The sequence below is a fragment of the Thunnus albacares genome, chromosome 17, assembly GCF_914725855.1.
Source record: "Thunnus albacares chromosome 17, fThuAlb1.1, whole genome shotgun sequence".
In the NCBI taxonomy this organism is placed as follows: domain Eukaryota; kingdom Metazoa; phylum Chordata; class Actinopteri; order Scombriformes; family Scombridae; genus Thunnus; species Thunnus albacares.
In genome coordinates this window covers 25,090,687-25,116,256 of record NC_058122.1, presented here as the reverse complement: position 1 = coordinate 25,116,256, position 25,570 = coordinate 25,090,687, and the positions used below count along the sequence as shown (strand labels likewise).

The window sequence follows — 25,570 nt, the reverse complement described above, 5'->3', positions numbered from 1 at the left end:
AGGGATTTCATCATTTTATAACACGAGGTCGTCTCTACTTACCCTTGCAATTACACATGCATAGCCAAGAATGGAACAAAGTTTTGGAGAAGCACCCAAGTGCCGCTGGTTCCAGGACACTGGCACATCTCATATTCCTCTAATAAAATTGTATGTTTGGCTCTTTCCATGAAGTTCAAATGGTATTATACCTTCCCTTAGAAGGACTAGAGGAACATTTGCCAACTCGGCTGAGATAAGACCTATAATAAGTTCCACTCAGATATCAAAGGTCTTTATCCTCGTGCTACATTTGATTCTAATGTTGTTGCTGTTATGAAGAGTCAGTGTCCTTGAAAAACTATGTGACTCTAGTTTTGAGACATTAGTGGAATCAGCTCCCAAGTAAAATGATCTTCATAATCCTGAAAATAATTGACAGCTGCCCAAGTGCCTTTTGCTAGTATTAATGTTGAATTAAACAAGAACAAAGCATAAAAAATTGATTTAACTTGTGCAACTTTAAAACCTTATAACTTTAAAACTGATTTTACAACCTTTTTAACTTCATTTTACATTTCTGCATGTGTTTTACTCACAGATATAGTTTTCTCTGTCTCAAAGTCATTAGACACTTTCACTGCTTACAGCTGGTTTATTCAGTTATACAGTATATGTTATACATCTAGTCTATGGGTTTTGTGCATTCATACAGGGAAGACGTGGTTGCACATGTTGTATTTTCTGATTGTGGGTAGTGGTGTGTGTGTGTGTGTGTGTGTGTGTGTGTGTGGTTGGGGGGGGGGGGGGGGGTTTCACATTTGCTAGGAGGCCATGGTGGTGATTCATTGGCTTGATTGAGGGCAGGTGTGTCCGGGTGTGTCTCCACTCTGTGAACTATTTACAGCCACATGCAGGAAACACTGCTGGATTTCGTTCTTGTGTGTTTCTTTGTGTGAAGGTATCGCTTAGACCTGAAATTTAAGTGAATATCCGAACAATTAAATTATGGCATTCGTTCTTGTGTCTCAAGCCAAAGATGTTTCCCTTTGCTTTTATAATATTTTATATGAACTATTATTAAATATATTAAATTTGGATCATTTTATTAAATTTGCTAACCTTAAAATCATCTATAAACGCCCAAATAACCAGGCTCCTCAGGTGCTCAGTGGTACATCCATGCGTACACGTTGTACTTATGACGCATGCAGGTAACCCCTCACTGCGTGAGATAAGAAAGATGACACAGGTGGCTTGGGAAACTGCTGTCACTTCCAAATCAGGAGGGAAAACAATTGAGCCTGCCAGCTCAAACACTGAAGCATCATACAGGTCTGCTGCCTCAAAATATCACCCTCATAACAGTCCAAAGGGGGGTGACAAAAGGCAGCATAGGGACACTGAGCGTAACCGCCATGTCCACCAACTGCGTCGAGATAGGCATTCACGCAGTAGAAGCTTTAGAAGGCCATACGCAGAGATTCTGGCCCAGAAATGTGATCAGACAATGGACAGATCAGATGATGACCACAGCATCTCTGACCACAGTTCAGTACATGGTCACCATCTATCAGACAGTGACAGTGCCTCTGAATGTCTCTCTCCCTCTGGCTACACGGAGCGTTACAGCCCTGAGCCACAAATCAAGAGAAACTTAAGGCACAAGAGCTCTAGAGCTCGCTTCTCACGATCCTAGATAGCAACAGTCCACCCCTGTACTGACAGTTAGACAGATACCAGTGCCTTACTTTTCCTGAAGTTACATAGGCAAACTTGGGTTTGTTAGCAACAGTAGCAACCTCAGTAATAGCCAGACAGCCTGCTATTAGTTGAGGAAAGCCTAAATTCTGATTCAGCTCAGACACCGCTGTCCTACTTTGCAAGTACAATTGGATCAACTCCTTGGTAGTATTTTGTCAATAGGATCACTTTGCAAAACACTAGCTTAGGACACCCCATTATATACTTTCAGAAGTAGTCATACACATGTCCTCACCCAACACAAGTTTAGGACATTAACATAGTGCCAAACAAACAATGATACAGCCATTAGGACTTTGGGATTTTTGGAAATGTGATGACATCCTTCTGCAGCAACACCTGCCTGAGGGACAAAATTGTAAAGCCTGCCAAGATCAGACTGAGTACTACATTGAGTAGTCAGTATTGTCATCAGACCCAATGAGTGAAACAACAAACACTCTTGGACACTCCAGAAATGGCTTTTTTCATTTAAGGTGCCACTCTCTTTGCATCTCATCTTAACAAAGTTTCACCACTTACGTTCCTGTTCTCACTATCCCCAAAGAATAATGAGAAACACAGGTTATGTTATTAAGGACTATGCCTTTGTTGTTGTCTATCATGTTTTTGTTTTGTAACTCTGACTGTTCTTGCTTAGCCAAGATAGATAGTGTTAACCACTGCCCAGATGTTACAAACTTGAATGAACTGACAAATGAACTCTTTCAACTGTGGACATATAGTACATGTATGTTTGTGCTCCCAGGATCACACGTGCTGAATTGTCTGTTGGAGACAGCTTAGCTCTTTTTTTGTGCACTCTTGAAGTTCTGTGTACTTCTGGTTGCTAACTGCAACTGAGTTGAATATAGAGACACACTCTAGGTCATCCATCTCTGGCATGCTCTTTGGAAGCTGTGCTCTGGACAGCGTGTCAGGCAGATTGTTAAGTCATACCATTGCAGTTGACGCATTCTGTGGGTACACATGGGGGTAGACAGCAGTGATTTCTTAAAGATATCTTCAAGAGGCTTGTGGTTATTGTATACTGTGACATGTGTTCCAATTATGTAGTTGTGAAACTTAATTCAGGCATGCACAATGGAGAGCATCTCCTTTTCAATTTGCATGTAGCATGTTTCTGCCTCAGTCAGTGACCAATCGCTAACATGCATTTGTTAATATTGAGCAGTGGTGGAAAGTATATTTACTCAAGTACTGTACTTACATACAATTTTGAGGTACTTGTACTTTACTTGAGTGTTTCCATTTGATGTTACTTTATACTTCCACTCCATTACATTTCAGAGGATAATATTGTACTTTCTACTCCACTACATTTATTTGACAGCTTTAGTTACTTTTCAGATGAAGATTTGACACAATGGATAATATAACAAGCTTTTAAAATACAACACATTGTTAAAAATGAAACCAATGGTTTCCAACCTTTTTGGCTTTTGACGTCTTACAAAAAGCAGTGTGTAGTCGGGGTCACATTTCAGATGTCTATGAGTTGTTAACAGCTCCACCAAATAGTGATTTTTCCCTCTAAACTTCTCACATGCTTTCATTTCAATAAATGCTCAAATTATCCAATATTTTAATCTGATTTATGAATGCAACAGTTCTGAACCAGGACCTTCAGTGTTTGGAGTAAGTAGGTAGTGAGGTTCAGTAAGCCGCAGCTGTTAATGAAATGTGTTTAATTAACATTTCATATATTAAGCCGCTCATTTTCACGTTGTGGGGACATGTTGTGAATATTGATTAGGCTGCCAATAAAAACTGTTTATGTTTTCTCAGTCAGCATCAGGTGATTAGACATCTTTGGGTTGTAGTTATTTCAGTTTCTTGCAAATGTTGAAAGGTAAAACCAATAAGATTCAATAAGGGATAGAAAAGGATTCAGATTTGATAAATGGGTTTGATACAGGATTTGAATTTTATAAAATGTCAAGGATCTTTACAGAAATGTATGTGAGCAATCAGAATGTGTGAATCCTGATCTCCATTAGACACCAGACTCTTCCTCCTCTGCCTTGTTTAGTGTCCTCTCCCCCCAGTAATCACCAAGTATTTTTAGAGGATGTGGAGCTCTCTGATTGAGCACAGGTGCCAGTAATTTTCTCCTAATTAAGTCTCAGACACACATTAAAGACAAAGAAAGCCCTGAGTAAACATGCAATGAAAAAAAAATCATATATGTTAAAACTGTATAACATACAAAACCAACTACAAATGTTAAATTAGCATTTTTGTCAAAAGAGCATTTTCACAATTTGTACAACAATTACTTTTAAAAACAACCCTGATTTTAATGTTGCTACACATTAAAGAGGATGTATCAAGCACATTTCCAGGTCTATATTTTTATTTAGGGGCTCTACTGGAATATCTTTGCATGATTTCCAGTTCAAAAAACTCCTCATTTATCTCATACTGGCCGTTTATGCAGCCCCTCAGTTCAGCCTCTGTCTGAAACAGGCTGTTTTAGCTACTGTCTCTTTAAGACCCCCTTCCTGATGAGCCCTCTCTGTCCTGATTGGCCAGTTCTGGAGGCTTCGTAAACAAACAATAGTTTTAGGATTTCACTCCTTTTCTCCCTCTTCTTCTCGTTCCTCTAATACATCTGCACATGTTAGAGCAGAAATCTAATCTGAAATACGCAAGTGGACAACATGAACAACCCATGAAACAACGGATTGCCGTTTGTGGGGATGCATGAATAATGTGACGTCAGTTTAATGAGGAAGTAAGGTAACTTTGCAAACAAATCATACAGAGCAGACTGAAGCCCTGGCTTTTGATTTGCAGGTAGCATTTTTTACATACATTCATCTCAAGTTTTAGAACTTTGACCATGTTTAATGTAGACATCCAACATTATAATAGTATATAAATGACAGAAAATCATGGATCCATGTGGATACAACTGGAGCAACGACCCCCGATTTATTATTCAGGTTAAAGTGGGAAGAAGCAGCAGGTCTGTTGGGCAGCTGAGTGAAGTGGGGCCTGTGGAGGAAGCACTGGGAACGTCAGGGTGAAACAGTCTGCAGAGGGAAGCACAGCCAGGCAACCAATCGGCCTGTCATATCGGCAGAAATGTTAATTTTGGGCCGATGCTGATATTTCATTTTAAAGCCTTTATCGGCCGATACCAATGACATGCTGATATTATCGTGCATCCCTAGAAAAGACATATTCTGCTTACATTCTGCTTACCAAAGTAGCTAATGTTTGCCCAAGTGTACAGCGCTTGGTGTTCCCAGTAAGCTAGTGTTCGCTTCAGTCTGAGGTAGCAGGGCGTGTTTCCAGAACATGAAAGGCAACACCCCGCTCTCCTTATTTGGAAGATCCTGGCTGAAAAAAATGAAAAAGACAAAAAAGGTTTCAAACCTGCTCCAATGCAAACCAACAGGTAATGTCACACCTCACTACGTCCATCTGTATATACAGTCTGTGTAGCAAACATGGATGTAAACAATGTAGGATTTAAGATATTTTTAAAATCTGATCTTCAAATGTTTTACGAGGAAGAGAATTGTGGGAGAAAAATGACTGACTGTGATGGAAATGTACTGAGATGCTTAGTCTCTGTTAGGCCAGGGTCACTCATGACGCTCATAACTATGTGTTTTCTGGTATAATTCATCAGCCTCCAGCCATAAAGATATGTGTCCTTGCAGGGGATCAGTGTGTATGGCCAGGCTGTCTCCTGGGTGGGATATTAAGGGGGATCATTGTCTTGTTATATAATGGGTTGCCTGTCTGTGAGGATTCTCTGTGAGTGATAAGCATAATGTATGTTCCATTCGAGTGCACACTCCGCTTCCAGGGCCCTGAATAAATACTTTCTTGGAAGACAACGGAGACTTGACCTGAGAGTTCAATTTCTTCTCCATCAGGAATCCATCCAAAAGGTTTGTTAGTCCTGAAGAATAGACACAAAACATCAGTTCAGTTCATAATTTAAATGATTTTTAATGCACCTGTGAATGATTACGGCAACCAGCAACTCTTTCAATGTACATTTGACAATTGACTAAATCTTACTTTCCATCTATGCACATTTAAGTCAAAGTGAGGATGTAGCCAGTTAATTATCTCCATTTATAATACCTAACGAATATGACCTCTGCACGCACACACTGTGTTTATCATCTGTTGTCAGCGCTGCTCCAAAACTCCCTGAAGGACCGCAGTGGGCGTGTTTGATGTGACTCACAGCCGAGCTGCCAGGTGATGATGCAACGCGTGAAAGAAGAAAAAAACAGCAGAATTCACATTCTGGTGCTGCTGCGGTGTGATGTCTTGCAGAGATTACAGCCACTACTAAACAGTGAGGATCTGTGGTTTGTTTTGGTTCAAGAGAAATATTGTAATAGTTGATTAATAAAAAGCAGATGTGGTCGATGTGGTCACATGGCAGCATCATTCATAACCACACTGATTCCTGAGCAGCATTTCAGCATTGGTGAAATATTTGCACTATAAGTTATTGACAAGTCACAGAGGCAGCCGTCTATATGTATACTGATCAGATCTCCTGACCTTTGCAGTGCATGAACAACATCTTAATTAGAACTGAGGATTCGTTTAGAAAACACACTCAAGACCTCCTATGTGACAGTAGAAAGGAAGATCAGTGAAAGTGATCCTGTACTTTCTAAAGCCCTTTTGGTGTATACACTATCTAATTAGCTGTATAACATTTTATTCAAAAGGCAAATTAAAACCCATTGACTGATAACGAAAGAAGCATAAATGATGTTATTTATCCTGGCTAGAAGCAAAGAATTCATGTCTCCTGAGTGGAACAGGTAGAAGGAAAAGAAAAGAAAATACATCTAAAGTAACAGCTGCGAAACATTCAGAAAGCACATATCTCCTCAGAGGCTGCACAGTCCAGCAGCACAGAGCAACTCTGGCACCAGGATTTGTCACATTTTTGCTCAAACCAGGTCAACAGTGCACGAGTGTAATGCAGCCATGTTTGTTGGTTCAATTGGTAAAAGTCTCTAATAAAGCTCTCCAAAGTCACACAAGCACACCTGCAATTTCACATTTCAGTATTTATGTAATATGTAATAAAAGAAATACACATTGGTTTATCATAAACAGGATATTACAGTATATTATAGGCTCTATTTTTCTGAAACAATAATGCTTTAAACAATGATAAAACTTTCTTTATATAGCACAAAACAAATGTTGCAAAGCGCTTCACAAGGCAATAAAAACAAGATAAATGATGCAAATGTAAAGACAATAAGTAAAGTATTAAGAAAGCAATATCTTTGTAATAATACAATATTAAAGAGGTAATAAAAACAAATATGTGCACATGCATACACATACATCCACAATGCATACACACACTATACATATAAATATTCCTACACATGCTGCATCACATATATGCACATTTACGTGCACATAAAAAGACAAAAAACATTATGAGAATGCCGTTTTTAAATGCTTTAATGTTAAATGTGCTACAAATATGAACTGTGTGTCATATCTGCCTACAATATAAATCACTGAAATAAATGGAAGGTTTTTACACACATCGCAGGTGTTCCTTATTGTACAGTTTGATATCATCATGCAGTTGATGCAGAGTTTGCAGTATTTTTGTCAATAAGAGGATGAAATTTTAATATTCATCTTATTATTTAAGAGCAGTTCATATTCTCAACATGTTAACAAGTTATTTGATTTCATTACAACTGATTTGTTGTTTAAAATACCAAATTCATGTCACCCTACACCAGGAAATGCATGTTCTATATGTATCTGTGTCTTATCACACATAATTCCACAAACAACACCTTTGTTATGTGATATTGTGGACTCTTAAAAAGGAGGTGTGAAAGGGGACATATCATGCTTTTTGTGATTTTCTGTTATTTTTATCCTGTTATGATGTCGGATGTCTGTGTTAAACATGGTCAAATGCCCAAAACATGAGATGAACATATGTAAAAAATGCTCCCTGCAAGTCAAAAGCCAGGGCTTCAACCTGTTTTGAACACTTCATCTGCAAGATTACTTCTACTTCCTCATTAATCATTCATACATGCCCACAAACAGTCGTCCATACAACAATCGTTGTTGTCAACTCATATATTTCAGATCGAAATTCAGCTCAAACACGTAGGGATGTATTTAAAGTGGCAATCTCGATGATCTCTGAAGATTTTCATTTCAATAAATGTCTGTTAAGTCACTCTCTACCACCAAATTAGGTAATGCAGTGTTGATTGAGCCAATGGCCCACTGATGAAAGCCCTTGCATTTGCAGTTTTATCAAAGAGTATGATTATTACGAACCGGGTGTCAGTGGCGACTTTCCTGCCAGACTTGCTCCTCATTCACTTGTGTGTGAAGCAGTTTATTTTTTTTTAAAGCTTACTCTTGTTGGCTTTTTACCTGAGAAGCTTTGATTGCATATACAGTAAGTGTCTCTCCTGTGCTGCGCTGTGTGTGCAGCACACTCACGGAGGGCTGAGCCTTGCCCCTCGCTGCTCCTCAGAGCAGAGGAGAAGAGCACAGCCATAAATGATAGCAAAACACTGCAGAGACTCTTACACTGAGCTGAAATGAAATTAGTTCACATAAATCAGGTAAATAACATAAATAAATAGTCTCTGCTGCATTTTGCTGTCATTTATGGTTTCTTGTGTTTCAGTTAGGGCTCCTTGTGTGTGTGTACTTGACAACAACTACACTCGTTACGTTACTGTAAGTGCAATAAAACCTTCGCGAGTAAAAAGCCAATAAGAGTAATTTATTAATGTCATCTACGCAAAAGAACAACACACCTGCAATTACCGCTTATCGCCATATGGTGCCGCCAAAGAGAACAAAACAGATATCTTCGAGAACTTTAAGAAGTTGCTATTTCGTGTTAAATACAAGAAAACAGAAGTAAAATCCTGCTACTATTGTTTGTTTATGTAGCCTCCAGAGTCGGAGGAAGCTACCATTAGCTGACCAATCAGAACAGAGTGGGCTCATGGGGACGGGGGCCGGAGCTAAAACAACCTGTTTCAGACAGAGGCTGAACTGAGGGGCTGTATAAAGGGCCAGTATAAGATAAATAAGGAGTTTAAACTGTGAATCATGCAAAGATAATCCAGTAGAGACTCAGAATATAAATATAGATATGGAAATGTGCATGATATGTTGATGAAATTTTGAGAAAAAGAAAGTATTATATAGTAAATGTATACATTTTCAACACATTCCTTCCATACTAGAGACACTATTGTCTCCTTTGATTTTTATTTTGAACCTTTATTTTTTGCACCAGCAGGGCCATCAATGTTGTCAAAGACTCCTGTCATCTCTCCAATAATCTGTTCAGCCCACTACCATCTGGAAAAAAGGTTCAGCAGTATTCATGTCAGAACCACAAGACCATCTGACAGTTTTAATCCTGCAGACTGTAAGGCTTCTGAGCACTGTACTCCCCCTGCTGACCGCTGAAGACTGATACAGAAGATCTCACCCCCCCCCCCCCCCCCCCCCCCCCCCCCCCACTCCCACCTTCCTGTTTCACACTCACACAGCAACAGACTAGTGACACTGCAAAATGACACTATCCCTGGTGTCATTTTTATGGGTTTTTCTCTTTTTTTTTACTATGCAGGTTGAAGTGGGAAGAAGCAGCGGGTCTGTCAGGTACTATGCAGATATTATTATTATTATTTTTATGCACATTCTCTTCTATACTAGAATATTATATAAGAACATGTGCACTCGATTGAGAGCTGCTCGAGTGCTGACTGATATCACATTACCCCTGTTTTAAAGTTCTGGTTGTCTGTCAGTTTCTGTATTTATTTTATTTCTTTTTAAAGCACTTCATGGTCAGGAGGCCCCTCAGGAGGCTTTTAGTTGTTCCAAAGTGCAGGACAAAAGCTTTTGATCAGGCAGGTTTTAGTTTTTGTGCTCCAAGCCATTGAAACAGTTTACCTGAAGAACTGAGAGCAGCTAGAAGTGTTGATATCTTTAAACTTAAAATCTCTTTAGCCTGGCTTTTTATTAGAATATTTTAATTGCATTATTTATTTTATTTAATCATTTATTTTACTGTAGTAATGTTTTATTCCCTCATCAGTTTAATTATCATCTTTGTTTTCTCTGCTTTATCTAGTTCTTATTTGATTTTATATTTTATATTTATTTTATTTAATTAAATTTTTATTACATTTTCTTTTTTTACTTCTTATGTGTATTAGTCTCAAACTGTTCTGTCTTATTATTGGCTTGTTTGTCATCTGTAAATCAGTTTGAAATGCACTAACCTGTATGAAAAGTGGTACACAAATAAAGTTTGATTGATTTCACCGTCATTATTGAAACAAGACACATCCTTACTTTGATCTTTTATCTTCTTTTATGAAGAGATTGACAATAAATGACAACTGACTTGACTTGTACCTATCTTGACTGTTGGTGAAGTGCTGCTCTCCAGTGGTGACAGTAAGCAACTGCAACATTACATTGTCATCATGGCTACAACACAGTTAATGTCAGTGTAATCATGAAATATAGACAGAGAGATAGAGAGAAAGATAGATAGATAGATAGATAGATAGATAGATAGATAGATAGATAGATAGATAGATAGATAGATAGATAGATAGATAGATATTACATAGTTACAGCAGAAATCACAAAATACAAAAACAATGATGTAACCGTGGTAGGTAACAGTGTTAAAGGTGCAGTGTGTAAAATGTAGTGACATCTAGCAGAACAGACTATTGGTGCTTTCACAAAACATTTACACAATGAATTTTTTGATAAATAATCATCAGTAAAAGCAAATAATAGAACAACTGGAACATTCTGAGTTCAGAGTTAATTACTTTACTGTAATGCAGCCTTTAAAACCAGGAAAAGTAACACTTATGTCACGATATTACAATATTCAAAATCTAAGACGATGTCTAGTCTTATATCACGATATTGATATAATATCAATATATTGTCCAGGCCTACTTTGTAGTTCTATTCAATTAAATTGCTTGCTATTTTGACTAAATTTTATATTCACAAATCCAAATTCCCAAACTTTTCAGAGGTGACAGTCCATATCAAACAATACATTTCTTCAATATCTGAATATACAAACAAAAAACTGTAAACTTGTAAAACTGTAAACTTTACAAGATATTTATACATCGATGTTTTATCACTATTTTCATTACAACCTTTAGTCACCCTGGTGTGTTTATGATTGTAAACTTAGTCTGCATAAACAAGGTGCTATAAATATATTGGAAACGTGTTTCAATAAAGTTTAAAAGAAAAAAAAAAAAAAGATTCGTCCAGTTTCCGGCAGTTTCCACTACTGCTTCCTTTCCCACCGGCGCCCCGTCACGGATTTTCACCATCTGAGGGCCGGCTACTGTTAAGGGCTCAATAGAGTGCTACATCAGTCACGGTAAGATTTCAAAAAGTATGTATATATGTAAGAAAGGTGGCTGTTTCCTCTCGAGTCTGTAAATAAATCGTAGCGGGACTTGTGTGCGTGTAAATAGCTAGTTAGCTTAGCCGAGCTAACGCGGCCACCTGGCAGGGTGAAGCGTTAGCATGTTAGCAGTAGCCACCGTCAACTAACTGAGTCAAACCTGTAAAAGAAAAATCCTTACACAAGAAGACAGATCAGGTCGTCTTAGTTGATCCAACATCCTCACTTGACCCTGAAAAAGCGAAATCAGTGCTGACAGAGTTTTTTTTGTCTTTTCTGTCAGCATGTGACTCCTAAAGTGGAGGTGACGCTGCTGTAAAATATACAGATGCTGTTAAAAAAAAATGAACAAATATAACAATGTTTGTTGTAGCCGTGTCGACAGACATCCAGGATTGTTTAATAAGGTAAATCTTTAGTGTTAACCCACAAATGGCGTCTTAAACTCTAGGGCTGCAACGACTGATTAATTTCTCGGGTAATCGATTAGATGTATGGACCATAAAATGGTGAAAAATGTTGGTCACTGTTTCCCAAAGCCCAGGATAACGTCCTCAAATGTCTTGTTTTGTCCACAATTTAAAAATATTTAGTTAACTGTCACAGAAGATTTAAAGAAACCAGAAAATATACACATTTAAGAAGCTGGAATTAGATAATTTGGACACATTTCCTCCAAATAAAAATGACTCCAAACGATTATTAATATAGTTGGCAATTCATTTTCTGTCTATCGACTAATCTACCATTGCAGCTCTACTAATAAGTAGGACAGTGTTCAGGGGTCAATGATGACTAGCCCACTGCGCAAGCTGATCAGTGCCTATTGTTTTAGTGCATTGCTGGAGAGATCAGTGCTGTTCATTGCCTGAGACCCTACACACATCTGCATAAAGTTAAAGCTGACACGCTGTACATCAGTTGTTTGAATCTTGGCTGTTTGGTCACAGAAGTCTGTCGCTTTCAATCTGACTTCAGGTCATGGCGAAGTTCAACGCCCCTGTGATCCAGGACAACCCGTCCGGATGGGGTCCATGTGCGGTCCCAGAGAAGTTTAAAGACATGCCCTACCAGCCTTTCAGCAAAGGAGACCGTCTGGGAAAGGTTTGTTTTCTCTCATTATTTACCGTTAAAGTGGTCTTACATTTGTTCGCTGTAGTTTTCCTAACATTGTTTCTTCTGTCTATCAGGTCGCTGACTGGACTGGAGCAACTTATCAAGACAAGAGATACACAAGTTAGTATAATTACAAATTCTCAACATGTGGGAATGACTGACTTTTCCTGTACTTAATGATTTGAAATGGAAAACTTGATTACATTTATTTTAAAGGGAAATGAAGCATATGTGCTCTTTATTAGTGTTTGTAGAGGTGTTCAATCCAATACACATGGTTTATTGTACGGGTTCAAGTTTATTCTTATTATATTATGTCTTTATTTTGTCCTCAGATAAGTATTCCTCTCAGTTTGGAGGCGGTAGTCAGTATGCCTACTTCCACGAGGAAGACGAGACGAGCTTCCAGCTGGTGGACACTGCCAAGACGCAGAAGACCGCCTACCAGAGGAACCGCATGAGGTTTGCTCAGGTAACGCAGATCAGGCAACAGAAGTGCTCAACTCTGAATGAACAGCAATTACATACAGAAGTGTTACATATCGTATTTGCAGTAATCCAGTAACAGAATTATGTTTGTTTTCTACAGAGGAATCTGCGCAGGGACAAGGACCGCAGGAACCTGACCCAGTTCAACATGCAGACGCTCCCGAAGAGCGCCAAGCAAAAGGAGAGGTGAGGATCTGTCAAAGATCTGCGATTAGACAATGTTCTATTATATGCAAATCCTTTGTTGTTCAGGCAATCCTGTTTTAGTTATCTTTCAAACAAAAACTTCAAATTCTCTGGTTCTAAATTTGTCAAATTTAAAGGTTTGCTGCTTTTATGTGTCATATATGACAGTAAACGGAATATCTTTGCATTTTGGACTGTTGGATGGACAAAACGGGACATTTTAATACTTCTTGAGATGTGGGAAATTATAACATGTTTTTCATGTTAATCATCAGACTTATAAATAGTGAAAATAATTGTTAGTTGCAGCCATGGTTGGATGTGATTATTGTAAATTAATATGTTTATATATAACTTTGTGAACAGCTATTGCATGTTGCCATGTTGGCCAGGTCTCCCTTGTTAAAGGAGATGATTTATCTCAAGAGACTTCCTTGGTGAAACAAACTATAGTCAAGCATTTTCTCTGTTAAGTTCCAGCATGAGATCACATTTACTCGTCTTGTGTTGACAGCTGGTTGTAATGACTTTATTTTAACCTTGAGCGTTTGTCTTTCCAGGGACCGCATGCGCCTGCAGAAGAAGTTCCAAAAGCAGTTTGGTGTCCGTCAGAAGTGGGACCAGAAATCTCAGGTATAAACTGACTGATTGGTTATATTTATTGACGAACAAGACAAACACGAATCCCGGTGACTCATCTGTCATGTCGCTACTGTCTCTAATAAAATGTCCTAAAATAATTTAAAATGAACTTATTTCAAGATGTTAATATATGGAAAAATATGGTGTTTTTGTGGGGAAATTCTTTGTTTGTTTGTAGAAGGTGTAACACAGATATATTAAGTATGTTTTTGAGTATAACAAATACATTTGTTGAGGATTTTTAGTCATAAAGATTTTTTTTTTCTCCCACCTATACGATCTTTCTCCCCGTGCATCTGCATTTTCCTCAAGGCCCAGCTGAAGCCAAGAGACTCATCTGTGGAGGTGAGGAGCGACTGGGAGGTGAAGGAGGAGATGGACTTCCCCAGGCTGATGAAGATGAGATACATGGAGGTGGCTGACCCTCTCGACATGTAAGTGAATCACACAGGGTGGTGAAACAGACCTGCTCTTGGTCAGTGAGCTCTCTTTAGAGGGATGAACTTGTGTTTCCTGTTTCCTCCAGTGAGTGCTGCGGTGCGTTGGAGTACTATGATAAAGCTTTTGACCGGATCACCACCCGCAATGAAAAGCAGCTCAAAAGCATCAAGAGGATCTTCCACACTGTTACTACCACTGATGATCCCGTCATCCGCAAGGTTTAAAGTTGCACTTTTTTATAGAAGAAGCTGTTCCACTAATCACATTCTCAAACCAAAGTTTCACAACATCTTGTCTCTTTGCTCTCCCAGCTGGCTAAGACTCAGGGTAATGTGTTTGCCACTGATGCCATCCTGGCCACTTTGATGTGCTGCACACGCTCAGTCAACTCCTGGGACATCATTGTGCAGAGAGTGGGCAACAAGCTGTTCTTTGACAAGAGAGACAACTCTGACTTTGGTGAGGCTTCGTGAGATCTAACGACACCTGATTACAACCTTACAACTCGCTGGTGTGTCTTTAACATTGATTGCTTCCCTCAGATTTGCTGACTGTGAGCGAGACCGCCAATGAGCCACCGCAGGATGAAGGCAATTCTTTTAACTCTCCCCGTAACCTGGCGATGGAGGCCACATACATCAATCACAACTTCAGCCAGCAGTGTTTACGCATGGTGAGAACAAACACAGTTTTACAGCAGCGTGTTGCTGCTACCACGACAAAACAATGTTTGCTCAGTTTCTCAATATAAGGTGAAAACTTTCTTGTTTTAAATAGGAATGCAACTGACAATTATTTGTATTCTGATGCTGATGTCCTCAAATGTCTTATTTGGGTCATCCAACAGTCCATTATATTAAATTACAGTATTAATTATTAAATTACAGTAATGCAAGAGCACGAAAAGCAACAAACTCAGATTTGAGAGCCTTGAACCAACAAATGTTTTTGCATTATTGCTTGCAAAATTTTCTGGAAATTATTATTCGATTATTAAAATAGTTTAATCAACTAATCATCGCAGCTCTTAGTTTTAACACAATCATGGTAATAAAGTGTTGTTGTAACAACAAGAAAAGCATCTTGTAACTTGAAAATGCAATTTCTGTAGAAATTGCGTGTGATTGCTGAAAGCGGATTTAGACTGCATAACTGGAAGCTGAACACTAATGAAAAATCTACCAAGATTAAAATCAGCAATGGGTGGAATTGAACCTGCACCTTCATGATTATGAGACATGCTCTACACTGAGCTGACATGTCACACAGCAATGCCGGGCCAGATTCTGGTGTTTGCTCTGTCAATTGCATGGAATTTATCAGTAGTCGTCTCATTAAGCAGATTGACATCACCTGTAGACTCCTGCAGTGAGCGTAGTGAGCGGGTACACACAACCTTGTCATCTAAGGTGAAGCTGATCAGGAGAACAGTGTTCTAAACCACTGAGCCAACAGACATTCACAAAATTGAGAGGAAAAAAAATTCCATTTTGATGAGGAAAATGTATTTGTCTCAAACTTGAGCTTGAAGCCCAGAGATTTGTACATCATTAGTGAAAGCAAGACTAGGTAAAATGAGAATGAATATGTGTAAAAAGTGTTTGAAGGAAGAGAGAATCTGTAAGTTTTAGAAACTGGAGTGAGAGGAGACACACATCCTGCAGATTGTATTGCAGTCAATGAGAACATGACAGGGATTCTCTATCAATTAAGGTACAGATCTCAAAAACTATAAGTCCTATGTGAAATGTATTTACATTTTGAGAGAGAGGAGGCTTGTGGCAACATACCGAGGCAAGATATGTGCTTGAGGAGTTGAAATTGTGGGAGTACTGTTTCAAAAATCTTTTCTGGTCTAAAAATATCTGCTCTCCACTGTGCCTGATCACAGGACACACTGGTGAGACCTGACAAAGTCAGCAAAACCCCCAACTTTTAGCTTAAATTGCTGAAAAACTGCAAAAGATATCACTAAACAATCTGATAACTTTGAAAATTCAAGTTTTGTGAACATTTTATAGTTTGAATGGCATCTGTAGGATAAGTGACGTCCAAGCAGTTGAGTGTCAAAGTGACAAAGGTTCCAGCTCAGTTGGACGGTTCGTCCCATAGACTGCCCCCCCCCCCCTTCCCTGCTATTCTCACTCTCCCTCTGAATTGGAGAGGAGGATTTTGAGTACTCTTCTTGTGAAATATCCCATGACTTTGGCCAAATCTTACATTAAAAATAATATTTTTGTAGGAAAATTCATTGCAAATCCATTGATACAGGTTTCAAAGTGGTCAGACTTATAGTTTAGACATCAGAACCATTTGTTTGACACAAAGTCCATGCACAGAGATTGCCTCCCCATTGGTTTACATTGTAAGGTGTAATGTGGCACTACAACTTTCAGGGCTTATAATATCTAAACCGTTCGAGTTATTACAAAGTTTTTAACAACTTTTGTTCAGCACAGTGTCATAAGTCATGTATTCAAGTTTGAAGCCGATACCATTAACGCCCTAGGAGGAGATAGCATTTGTTCAGGATCCAAAATTGGGGAAAAGTCATACTGTCATGTGTGATTTGCGGACTTACTGTTGGATTTAGGTCAGGGGTGTCAGCGTATGATTTGTAGGTCTTGATGAGACGAATAATTGAGATTTGGTTCGATTTCTCTACTGCATTCTTACAGGCCGTGGTGGCCACATTTGTTACATAGGTGGTGCTCTTGAGCACATTTTGGCACTTTGGGGGTTAATTTTTACATTTTATCAAATTTTTCACCAAACCTGATGTGCATGCCAAATTTGGTGAGTTTTTGAACATGTTTAGGGGGTCCAATTTAGGTCTGAAGTGGCGAGATAATAAAGAAACAGAACAGATACAAGAGGGTCTTCGCCCCTTTGGGGCTCAGGCCCTAAAAATGGAAAACTTTGGTATCTATAAATAAGGAGGACTGCCTAAATCGATTTATTTCATGAGGATAAGACATGTTTTTGTTTTCTTAGGGTGGAGAGCGGCACAAGTTTCCCAACCCCAACCCATTTGTGGAGGAAGATATGGACAAGAGTGAGGTGGCATCTGTAGCCTACAGGTATGTAATGAAACCTGCTGGTTAGATCACTGTCACCACATAGTGATGTGCAGTAACTTAAAACATTTTAAAGTAAACTTGGTCAATAATGACATCAGTGATTAAATACAAGACCTAATCAGGAGCTACTTGTGTGATGGTGGGATGAAGGCTTTTCTAAAAATCTAAAAAGCTCAAATGAGGTTGTTCTAACATAGTGTAAATCAAACTACTTAATAAGCACTAGTCTGTATCGGTGTCATTTAATGTGACAGCTGTTTCCTCTCAGGCTGACGGGTTGTGTTTGTGCTTCAGGTACCGTCACTGGAAGCTCGGGGAAGACATCGATCTGATCGTCCGCTGTGAGCACGATGGAGTGATGACCGGTGCCAACGGAGAAGTGTCCTTCGTTAACATCAAGACCCTCAACGAGTGGGACTCCAGGGTAAGAAGAAGCAAGAGAGGAAATGTGTTTAGTGGTTTCAACAGTGGGTGATGTGCATGTGCAGAATTCTTAAAGCAGCTATAATCAATATTATTCATAATAATAGTGTAGGAACTGATAATGTGTAATGTGAGAGGTGTCACTTGTAGTGATGAACCTACAGAGAATTATCAGTGACTCTCGGCTTTATGGAGCAAGTTTAACATATCAACTTAAAAGGTGATGATGCGTCAGTTGTGTTCACTACTTGTTTCCACTGCCCCCAAAAAAATCAGTTAATGCAGGTTTAATGTCATGAGAATCTTGTCATGATATAAAACACAATATTCAATCTTCAAATCTGGCTTTCTAAAGGTTTTCAATGTTAAAATAAATTGTTGTTTCAACTGAACCTAAAACATAAAATTCATCTGGAGACTGCAAGTCAAAAAAAGTCAGTTTTCAAAGCTAAATATCCAACGGCTGCTATTCTTGTCTGTTTTGTTTGTTTTGACAAGCAGAAGTCATGATATCAGCAAACAGAGTAGTAAACTTTAATCCCCTTTGACCCTGAACACACACTCTCAAACTTACAGAGTATCTGTCAGCACTGACACATGGTTCTCATTGTTGCACTTATTAGTTATATGTGTCATTTTTAAAAGTTGGGAATTCAAATGCTGATTCAGCCATTGAATAATAAGTAAAAAGCACTAGTGAGTAGCAATCCTTAATCGTTACTGTTGTGTAAAAGAGCTTTTGTTCCTCTGTTTCCTCGTTAGTATTGTAACGGCGTGGACTGGCGTCAGAAGCTGGACTCTCAGAGAGGAGCCGTCCTGGCCACCGAGCTGAAGAATAACAGCTACAAACTGGCCCGCTGGACCTGCTGCGCCATGCTGGCTGGATCAGAGTACCTCAAACTGGGGTGAGGAACGCACTCAAGAGATTTTTTTATCATACTCTGTATGTGGATGAATACAGGAGATGTAGAGATAAGCGCAGCTATGGATCAGCAGGTAGGGGGGGGTCGTCCATTAATCCCAGAGGTGGTGGTTCCAACCTCGTTACATGTCGAAATGTCCACGAGCACTAAACCCCAAGTTATCCTGATGGTAGGTGTGTGTGTGTGTGTATAAAATAAATTGTAGAAGTATGGTATAAATTGAGTCTATTACGCTTGAGTGGTATTACGGTATACCAGGTTATTTAGAAATCCCAAAGTTATGATTTTCAGTACTGTCAAAAATACAGACGCTCCTCTTTCTATTAAACTGATATGGAGATGTTGCATTGAGGTGATGTATTGTCATGTACAGCACACACCAACAGAGGTCAGTCTTTACTGGTGGAACAGGCAGCTGAACTGAGAAAGATGGGTGTGGTGGGGATAACGTTACAGGACTAGTAAAAAAGATAAATGCTCCTGCCCCTGTTTGGGAGTATTTTGGGTGTAGTCCTGATGATAAAGGTGAAAGTTTCTGAGCAAAACTTGGAGGAGCAGCTGAGATTGATGACTGACTTCTATCAGCAGCAGCTCAGCTTTTATGTTGTTTTTTTTGTTTTTTTAACACAAATACAATCATATATCCCAGTAAAATGTGAGGAAGATATGAAAGTATGAAAAAGTAGATAATGCCCAAGCCTACTGCTAACTGTTCATTAGCATTCACATTTTATTTGTAGATTGGCATTAGTGGACTGCTAGCGTTAGCCTTGCTAAATAAATTTACCGGGTGATTCACTGGTTTGGGTTTCATGTTCAGCAGTGCCTATGTTACCTTCAGGGGCCTGTTTACGCATGTTTACAGATGAAATCCTGGAAAATCCTCAAATCTGATGTACTGACTGGAGAAAAAAAAACATCCAAGGTTTCACTCATTAAAGCTTATCAAAAAATTAAAACAAACCTGCTGCCTTTTTGATTGTGCTTTACTATTGTAGCTTGTTAAATGAAGGATGGTTATTAGTGACTTAATTCACTCTAAATGCATCCCTGTGTGCTCGTCAGGTACGTGTCTCGATACCACGTGAAGGACTCTGCTCGCCACGTCATCCTGGGCACTCAGCAGTTCAAACCCAACGAGTTCGCCAGCCAGATCAACCTGAGCATGGAGAACGCCTGGGGAATCCTCCGCTGTGTCATCGATATCTGCCGCAAGCTGGATGAGGGCAAATACCTGATCCTCAAGGACCCCAACAAGGTGAGCCGTCATGGTTTCTACTAGTGCTGGTTTCAATGGTGGAGACGGTTAATGATTGTGGAGCTGATCCGTCAATATTCTGTGTGTCGGTCAACAGCAAGTGATTCGGGTGTACAGCCTGCCTGATGGAACCTTCAGCTCTGATGAAGAGGAGGAGGAAGAGGAGGATGAAGAGGATGAGGAGGAAGAAGGTGAGATTCAGTTGTTACTGCCATTTTTACTCTATCTTTTTAATGTAATGTACATTCAGTTTGGATCTATTGAGAATTACTCGCTAAACTTGTTTTCTTGTCTTCTGTTCTTATTCTAGATGAAGAGAATTGAAGTGTGGAGTCTGCTACAGTGACCAAAGCACCACACGTACAGAAACACAATTTAATTCCTTTTGACACTCAATAAAGAGAAGATTGGCCAGACTGTTTTTTGCTTGTGTGTGTTTTTTATTTTACAGTTTACACTATTATTAGCAGCTACTGTATACGCTGTAAGTGCAAGTCGTACACAAACAGTGTCTTGAAAACATCTTAAAGGAAAAGGCTGGAGATTTTCTATATTTTCCATTATGTGCAGAGCCAAACCAACAATGAATTGACCTACTGACAAGTATTGTGTGTGTATCGAAAGCCTGTTATATCTTATTCCTCTGTGCTGTAGACCTCCATTGTTGCCCAGAAACTATTAAAAACACATCAGTGAGCCACACCGCTGCACTGGGTGACATGTTCCTTTACCACAAAGACTAAAAACAGCAATTACCTTTTCAGTCTCTGGAGAGTAGTTCCATGTAAGGCAGACACCACTGAGCATGTGCGGGAACTCAGACCATCTAGCTTATTGTGCTACATATCACAACCACTTGATTTTGTACTAAAGCTCTTTGAGACACCTACGCCTGGGCCACACAGCCTACCTCTACCTGAGCAGTGCATGTGTGTTGCTGAACTGCTGCGTCTCACAGGCCTGTGGTGTTCACGCAGACAGCGTTGTTGCTGGCAGCTCTCTCTTTCTACATTGTTTGACTTTGATATTAGAATGTTTCATATCATTTCATTATAAATTTCCTTTATATTATAAGCGTGTGATCAATTGTGAAAAACAACGTGAGGTGAAAGCGGCTTTCTTTCTGATGGGCATCGTGGGGTCTGGTTGGGGATACTTCTGTGTCAGCCACATACATTCCTCACACAGGATGGGTTTTTTTTAAAAAATTGATTATACTGATTATTCGGCCAGTTAAACACCTGCTGTTACCGCTCCAAGTGAAGAAAATCCCTCCAGATGACACCAAGTTTCCCAAACGAGGCAAACACACTCCGACAAACAAACCTCCAAACTGTCAGGAGGGAAACTGACAACAAATAAGGAAAATAACAACACCAAATCTCCGCCTGGAAGCAGGTGAAAAAACAGGCAGGAGCCCCGGTTTGAACTAATATCACAGAAAGGAGTCGAGAGAAGAGGCTCTGTGTCTCACAGACTCTCCGTGCTGGAGTCCCAGACTGTGTGGCTGCTATAATCTGTTAACATGGACGCCGAAATGAAAAGCAAGAGGTTCCGCGAAATACTCTTGCTGCTTAAGCTGCAAGCTGTGCGGCGTTACACAGAACTACTCTGCAGAGACTGAAAATGTGATAAGTTTCTAAACAAGCTAACGTAACCAAACTCTTTGTGGTGAGGGAACATGTCACCCAGTGCAGCGGTGTGGCTCACTGATGTGTTTTTAATAGTTTTTGGTCTACAGCACAGAGGAATAAGATAAATCAGGCTTTGGATACACACACAATACTTGTTAATAGATCAATTCATCGTTGGTTTGGCTCTTTACATTTGTTGACCATGAGAAAATTTTTTTAAAAACTCCCCAACTATGTCTTTGAAGGTTGGTGCTCTGCTTATTCCCAGATGAACTTTAGAGACATGTCACCGAGTCTCTCCTGAAGGATTTGATCCACTCTTTCACTCTGGGCGTCTGTAAAGGTGTTCTTCCAGTCACCGATCTGACCTGTAATGAAAAACAAAACTAGACCTGATATCTGTGTGTGTGTCTCTGTACAGGAGCTGCAGTGTTGTTACAGTACGTTACCTTTACGCATGAAGTCTCCATTGAGCTTCTCTTCTGGCAGGAACTTATAGTTGGCTTTTGAGTCTTTTTTCATGGTCTTAAATGTAGATTTTTCCACAACTTGCTGAATGGATGCTTCACTGAGGTTTTTCCCCAAGAAATTGCAAATCTTTGTTACTGCTGTCCTCAGGTCCTAAAAAGAGAAAAAGAGCAGCAATAGAGAAAGAAGACTCTTTAAGTTAACATATACCCTTTTAATTCATAGTGTTAAATGGATTAAGAACCATTAACTGAACAACCCAACGATGCGAATGAACGATGTCTTACCAAAAGCATGTCCTCATAGGTCAGAAAGAGAATGTTGTACTGGTCTTTGTTAGAGTGCCACACCCTGATGTGGTCGAACCAGGATGATGCGCCAACTGTATAATGAAATAATTCATCCCTTAATTAAACTTTTTCCTTAAACAAGTATTTTTTTAATTAATCTATCCCCATAGTCTATAACAGGGTTATTTAAAGTCTGATAGTATAAGCCCCATATTAGATAAATACAAATATTGATAGTGTAACATTAGAAAAGTCCATATTAATAGATTTTTTTAACTCCTACTATTATTCTATGATTTGGGGGACATCTGTGCTCGCTTTTTAGGAACATACAATTCCCATAATGCATTGGGGGATGTAAACAGGAATTATAACATTGCCATGGATTCAGTGGACTACGGGCTACAACAGAGACATGTTATTTTTAACCTTTATTGGTTTATATTTTGGCAGTATGCCAAATTACTTTTTTGCAGTTTCTGTTTGCAATCTATCCATAAATGTACAGACAACTATCAGTGAATTACTTTAAAGAGTTAGGCTTGCTCTGCAATGTGACAATCTCTGGTCTATAACATGTACCAAAATGGTACCAGAAGAATAAAAACTTTAGTTTCAGTTCTGTAATTATCTACGCACTCATTTCTAGCCATGCTTGCAGCGTGACTCTTGGGATGGATGGTCCGCCACTTCCAGACTGAAATATCTCAACAAGTATTTGATGGATTTCCATGCAAGTTTGTACAGATATTAATGGTGACCAGAGGATAAATCATGATTACTTTGGTGACCCGCTGACTTTTTCATTAGCACCTCCAGCTGGTCCGTATGGTTTTGAGTGAAATGTCTTAAAAAATAATAATAGTGTATAATATAGTTGGAAATGCAAATGAATATCCTACATTTGGGGCCTGGTAAGCTATATTAAGTCAGAAATCAATATAATTCTCATCTACATACTTTGCTTGGGGTTAAATAATTCCTCTGTGTAGCTACAAAATCTACTGACCAATGCAACAGAAAAGAGGTTACTTTACTAATGTTACTACAGTAGCAGCATTGTCATTAAGTATGGTAACCAATAGCCTACCTACTCTTGTAGTGTCCTAGCCCAAAGATTTAACAAATTTCCACTGTTCTCAATATCAAATTATTGATAAAAATGTTCATAATTAAATGCTTCATGTTCTCAGGTAACGTCAACACAAACACACAATCAAGACTTAAACAAAATTAAAATTTTAAAACTTTTTCTGTTAATTTTTCCTGATCAGGTGGTTATCAAGTGAAATTTACCAGCACTGGACTCTATCTGCCCAGATAGTCACCCAGACTCTGGAGGTTAGATATCTCACCATTTCCCGCCAAATACTGCTCGAAAAAGAGATCAAAGCTCTTGGGAGACTCCAGGTCAGACATGGCATGACTGAAGTGGTAATAAGACATGATGTTGTCCTTTGGGTTCCGCATCACATAGATGATCTGACACAAAAACAATAAGGTCAGAGTTGATACATACCAATCTCATGCCAAACTCCATTCAAATTATTCACTATTCACTATTCAAAATTTAAAATTGAAGATTATGATATGCTAAGTTTGACTTTGCATCACAATCTAACTTAGAAAGTGAAAAAAAACCCTCATAATTTTAGTAAAGATTTTCACTTTGTATTTTTTTTTTTTAACTTAGAGCTGAATAATTAGAGCAGCTCTCATGATTAGAGCTGAAACAATTAGTCAATAGACAGAAAGTCAATGTGCAACTACTTTGATAATCAATTAATCATATATGTACATTTTTGTCAAAAATGCTAAACATTTGATAGTTCAAGCTTTTCAAATATGAGGATTTTCTGCTATTCCTTGTTTTACATTATAGTAAATTGAATATCTTTGGGTTCTGGACTGCTGGTCAAACAAAAAATTATAACACTTGGGCACTGGGAAATTACTATTTTCTAACATTTCATACAGACCAAAGGTATAATCTGTTAATCGAGTTAATAATTGGCAGATTAATTAATAATGAAAATAGCCATTGCAGCCCTACTCATAGTGAATAATAATAATTACAAAGTGCTTTACATGGTTAAAACATTTAAGTACTACAATTAAGCAGTAAAATCAGATAATTAAATTATAATAAAACATTAAAATAAAAGATATAAATAAGATATATAAAAATATAAAAGTAATAAGAATAAACTACAGTAGTAATAAAAATGATAAGACATGTTGGAAATAAAACATTGTCGTATCAATTAAATAAAGACCTTTCTCTGATGTTGTGATTGTTACATATATGAATTATTTTTGAGATTCAATATTTGTAACTTTCTCTGTATATATTTTTTTAAATTTTCATTTTCCTGGCTGGTTTGAACTTCCATAAAATGCTGACCTTTGCCTTCTTGTCCTTCAGTCCCGGAGGCAGGAGAGCCGGGGTGAGGTGAGAAGCGAAGAGTCGTGGTGACGGTCGCAGAGAGTAGTCTTCACGACCCTCCCTGTACTCCAGCCACGGCATCTGCTCCAAGTTGTTGGGATATTCATTCAGACCCCCGTCTAACTCACAGATGGAGATGATGATCTGTTGAGTCCATATAGTGCCTGTGTGGGTACATAAGTATAGTTATCAGACATTATAATCAGGTCAAAACTTCATGCAAATAATGTGATACTGACCTGACTTTGGATAAGTAACAAGGAATATGTCACTGTCTCGTATTTCAAAGCTCTGGAGGGAATCGATGTACTCTGCAGTTGTGTAACCAACTGCAAAGTTGTAGTTTTTATATCTGCAGAGATACTCAGTGATCTGCTCCATGTTACCTCTGAATCACAAAGTAAAATGAGAGAAAGGTTTGCATATGGGACCGACTGAAGAGAGGAGTGCTCACGGTTAAAGTAGCTGGACTTTGATTTGTGCTGTTGACTTCTTCATGTGTAACCTGTGGGTACACACTGCCATCAACAGTAAGCTTCAGATACAACACAGTATTGCTGCTTTATTGTTTAAAGGAAGAGGCATCAAATAATTATTACTTTAGGAGTTTTAGCTATATTCATGATTATGTAATAAACAGTGGTGGAAGAAATGTTCAGATCCTTTACCTGAGTAAAAGTACCAATACAGCAATGTAAAAATACTCCATTACAACTAAAAGTCCTGCATGAAAAATCCTACTACAGTAAAAGTAGATAAGTATTATGAGCTTGATGTAGTTTAAGTATTGCAGTAAAAGTAGTGGTTTGGTCCCTCTGACTGATATATTATTATACATGACATCATTAGATTATTAATACTGAAGCATCAGTGTAAGAGCAGCATGTTACTGTTGTAGCTGCTGGAGGTGGAGCTAGTTTCAACTACTTTATATACAGTTAGCTAGTTTAGGTTCCCAA

The 25,570-nt window shown here is 38.7% G+C and overlaps 2 protein-coding genes across 3 annotated transcripts; one reads left to right on the top strand and one right to left on the bottom strand.

The window, feature by feature from the left end:
* The first annotated feature begins 11,073 nt into the window (after positions 1-11,073).
* On the top strand, positions 11,074-20,194 carry eif3d (eukaryotic translation initiation factor 3, subunit D). Of its 2 annotated transcripts, none has more exons than XM_044331977.1 (16): positions 11,074-11,188; positions 12,194-12,319; positions 12,406-12,451; positions 12,667-12,803; positions 12,921-13,006; positions 13,567-13,639; positions 13,967-14,082; positions 14,175-14,307; positions 14,401-14,548; positions 14,632-14,762; positions 17,084-17,169; positions 17,464-17,593; positions 18,355-18,497; positions 19,581-19,773; positions 19,871-19,964; positions 20,084-20,194. In XM_044331977.1, exons 2-16 carry the CDS (start codon positions 12,197-12,199, stop codon positions 20,095-20,097), a joined length of 1,653 nt encoding a protein of 550 aa, XP_044187912.1. In that variant the 5' UTR covers positions 11,074-11,188; positions 12,194-12,196; the 3' UTR covers positions 20,098-20,194. The 2 variants fall into 2 exon arrangements, with proteins under 2 accessions (XP_044187912.1, XP_044187911.1); XM_044331976.1 differs by having other exon boundaries at positions 13,961-14,082.
* Positions 20,195-20,979: 785 nt separating this feature from the next.
* Positions 20,980-25,272, bottom strand: sult3st1 (sulfotransferase family 3, cytosolic sulfotransferase 1). Its single transcript, XM_044331978.1, has 6 exons — positions 24,851-25,272; positions 24,570-24,775; positions 23,521-23,647; positions 22,163-22,257; positions 21,857-22,028; positions 20,980-21,775 (listed from the first exon to the last, which is right to left on the bottom strand). The coding sequence occupies exons 1-6, from the start codon at positions 24,990-24,992 to the stop codon at positions 21,666-21,668; spliced, it is 852 nt and encodes a 283-aa protein (XP_044187913.1). The 5' UTR covers positions 24,993-25,272; the 3' UTR covers positions 20,980-21,665.
* Between the last annotated feature and the right edge of the window lie 298 nt (positions 25,273-25,570).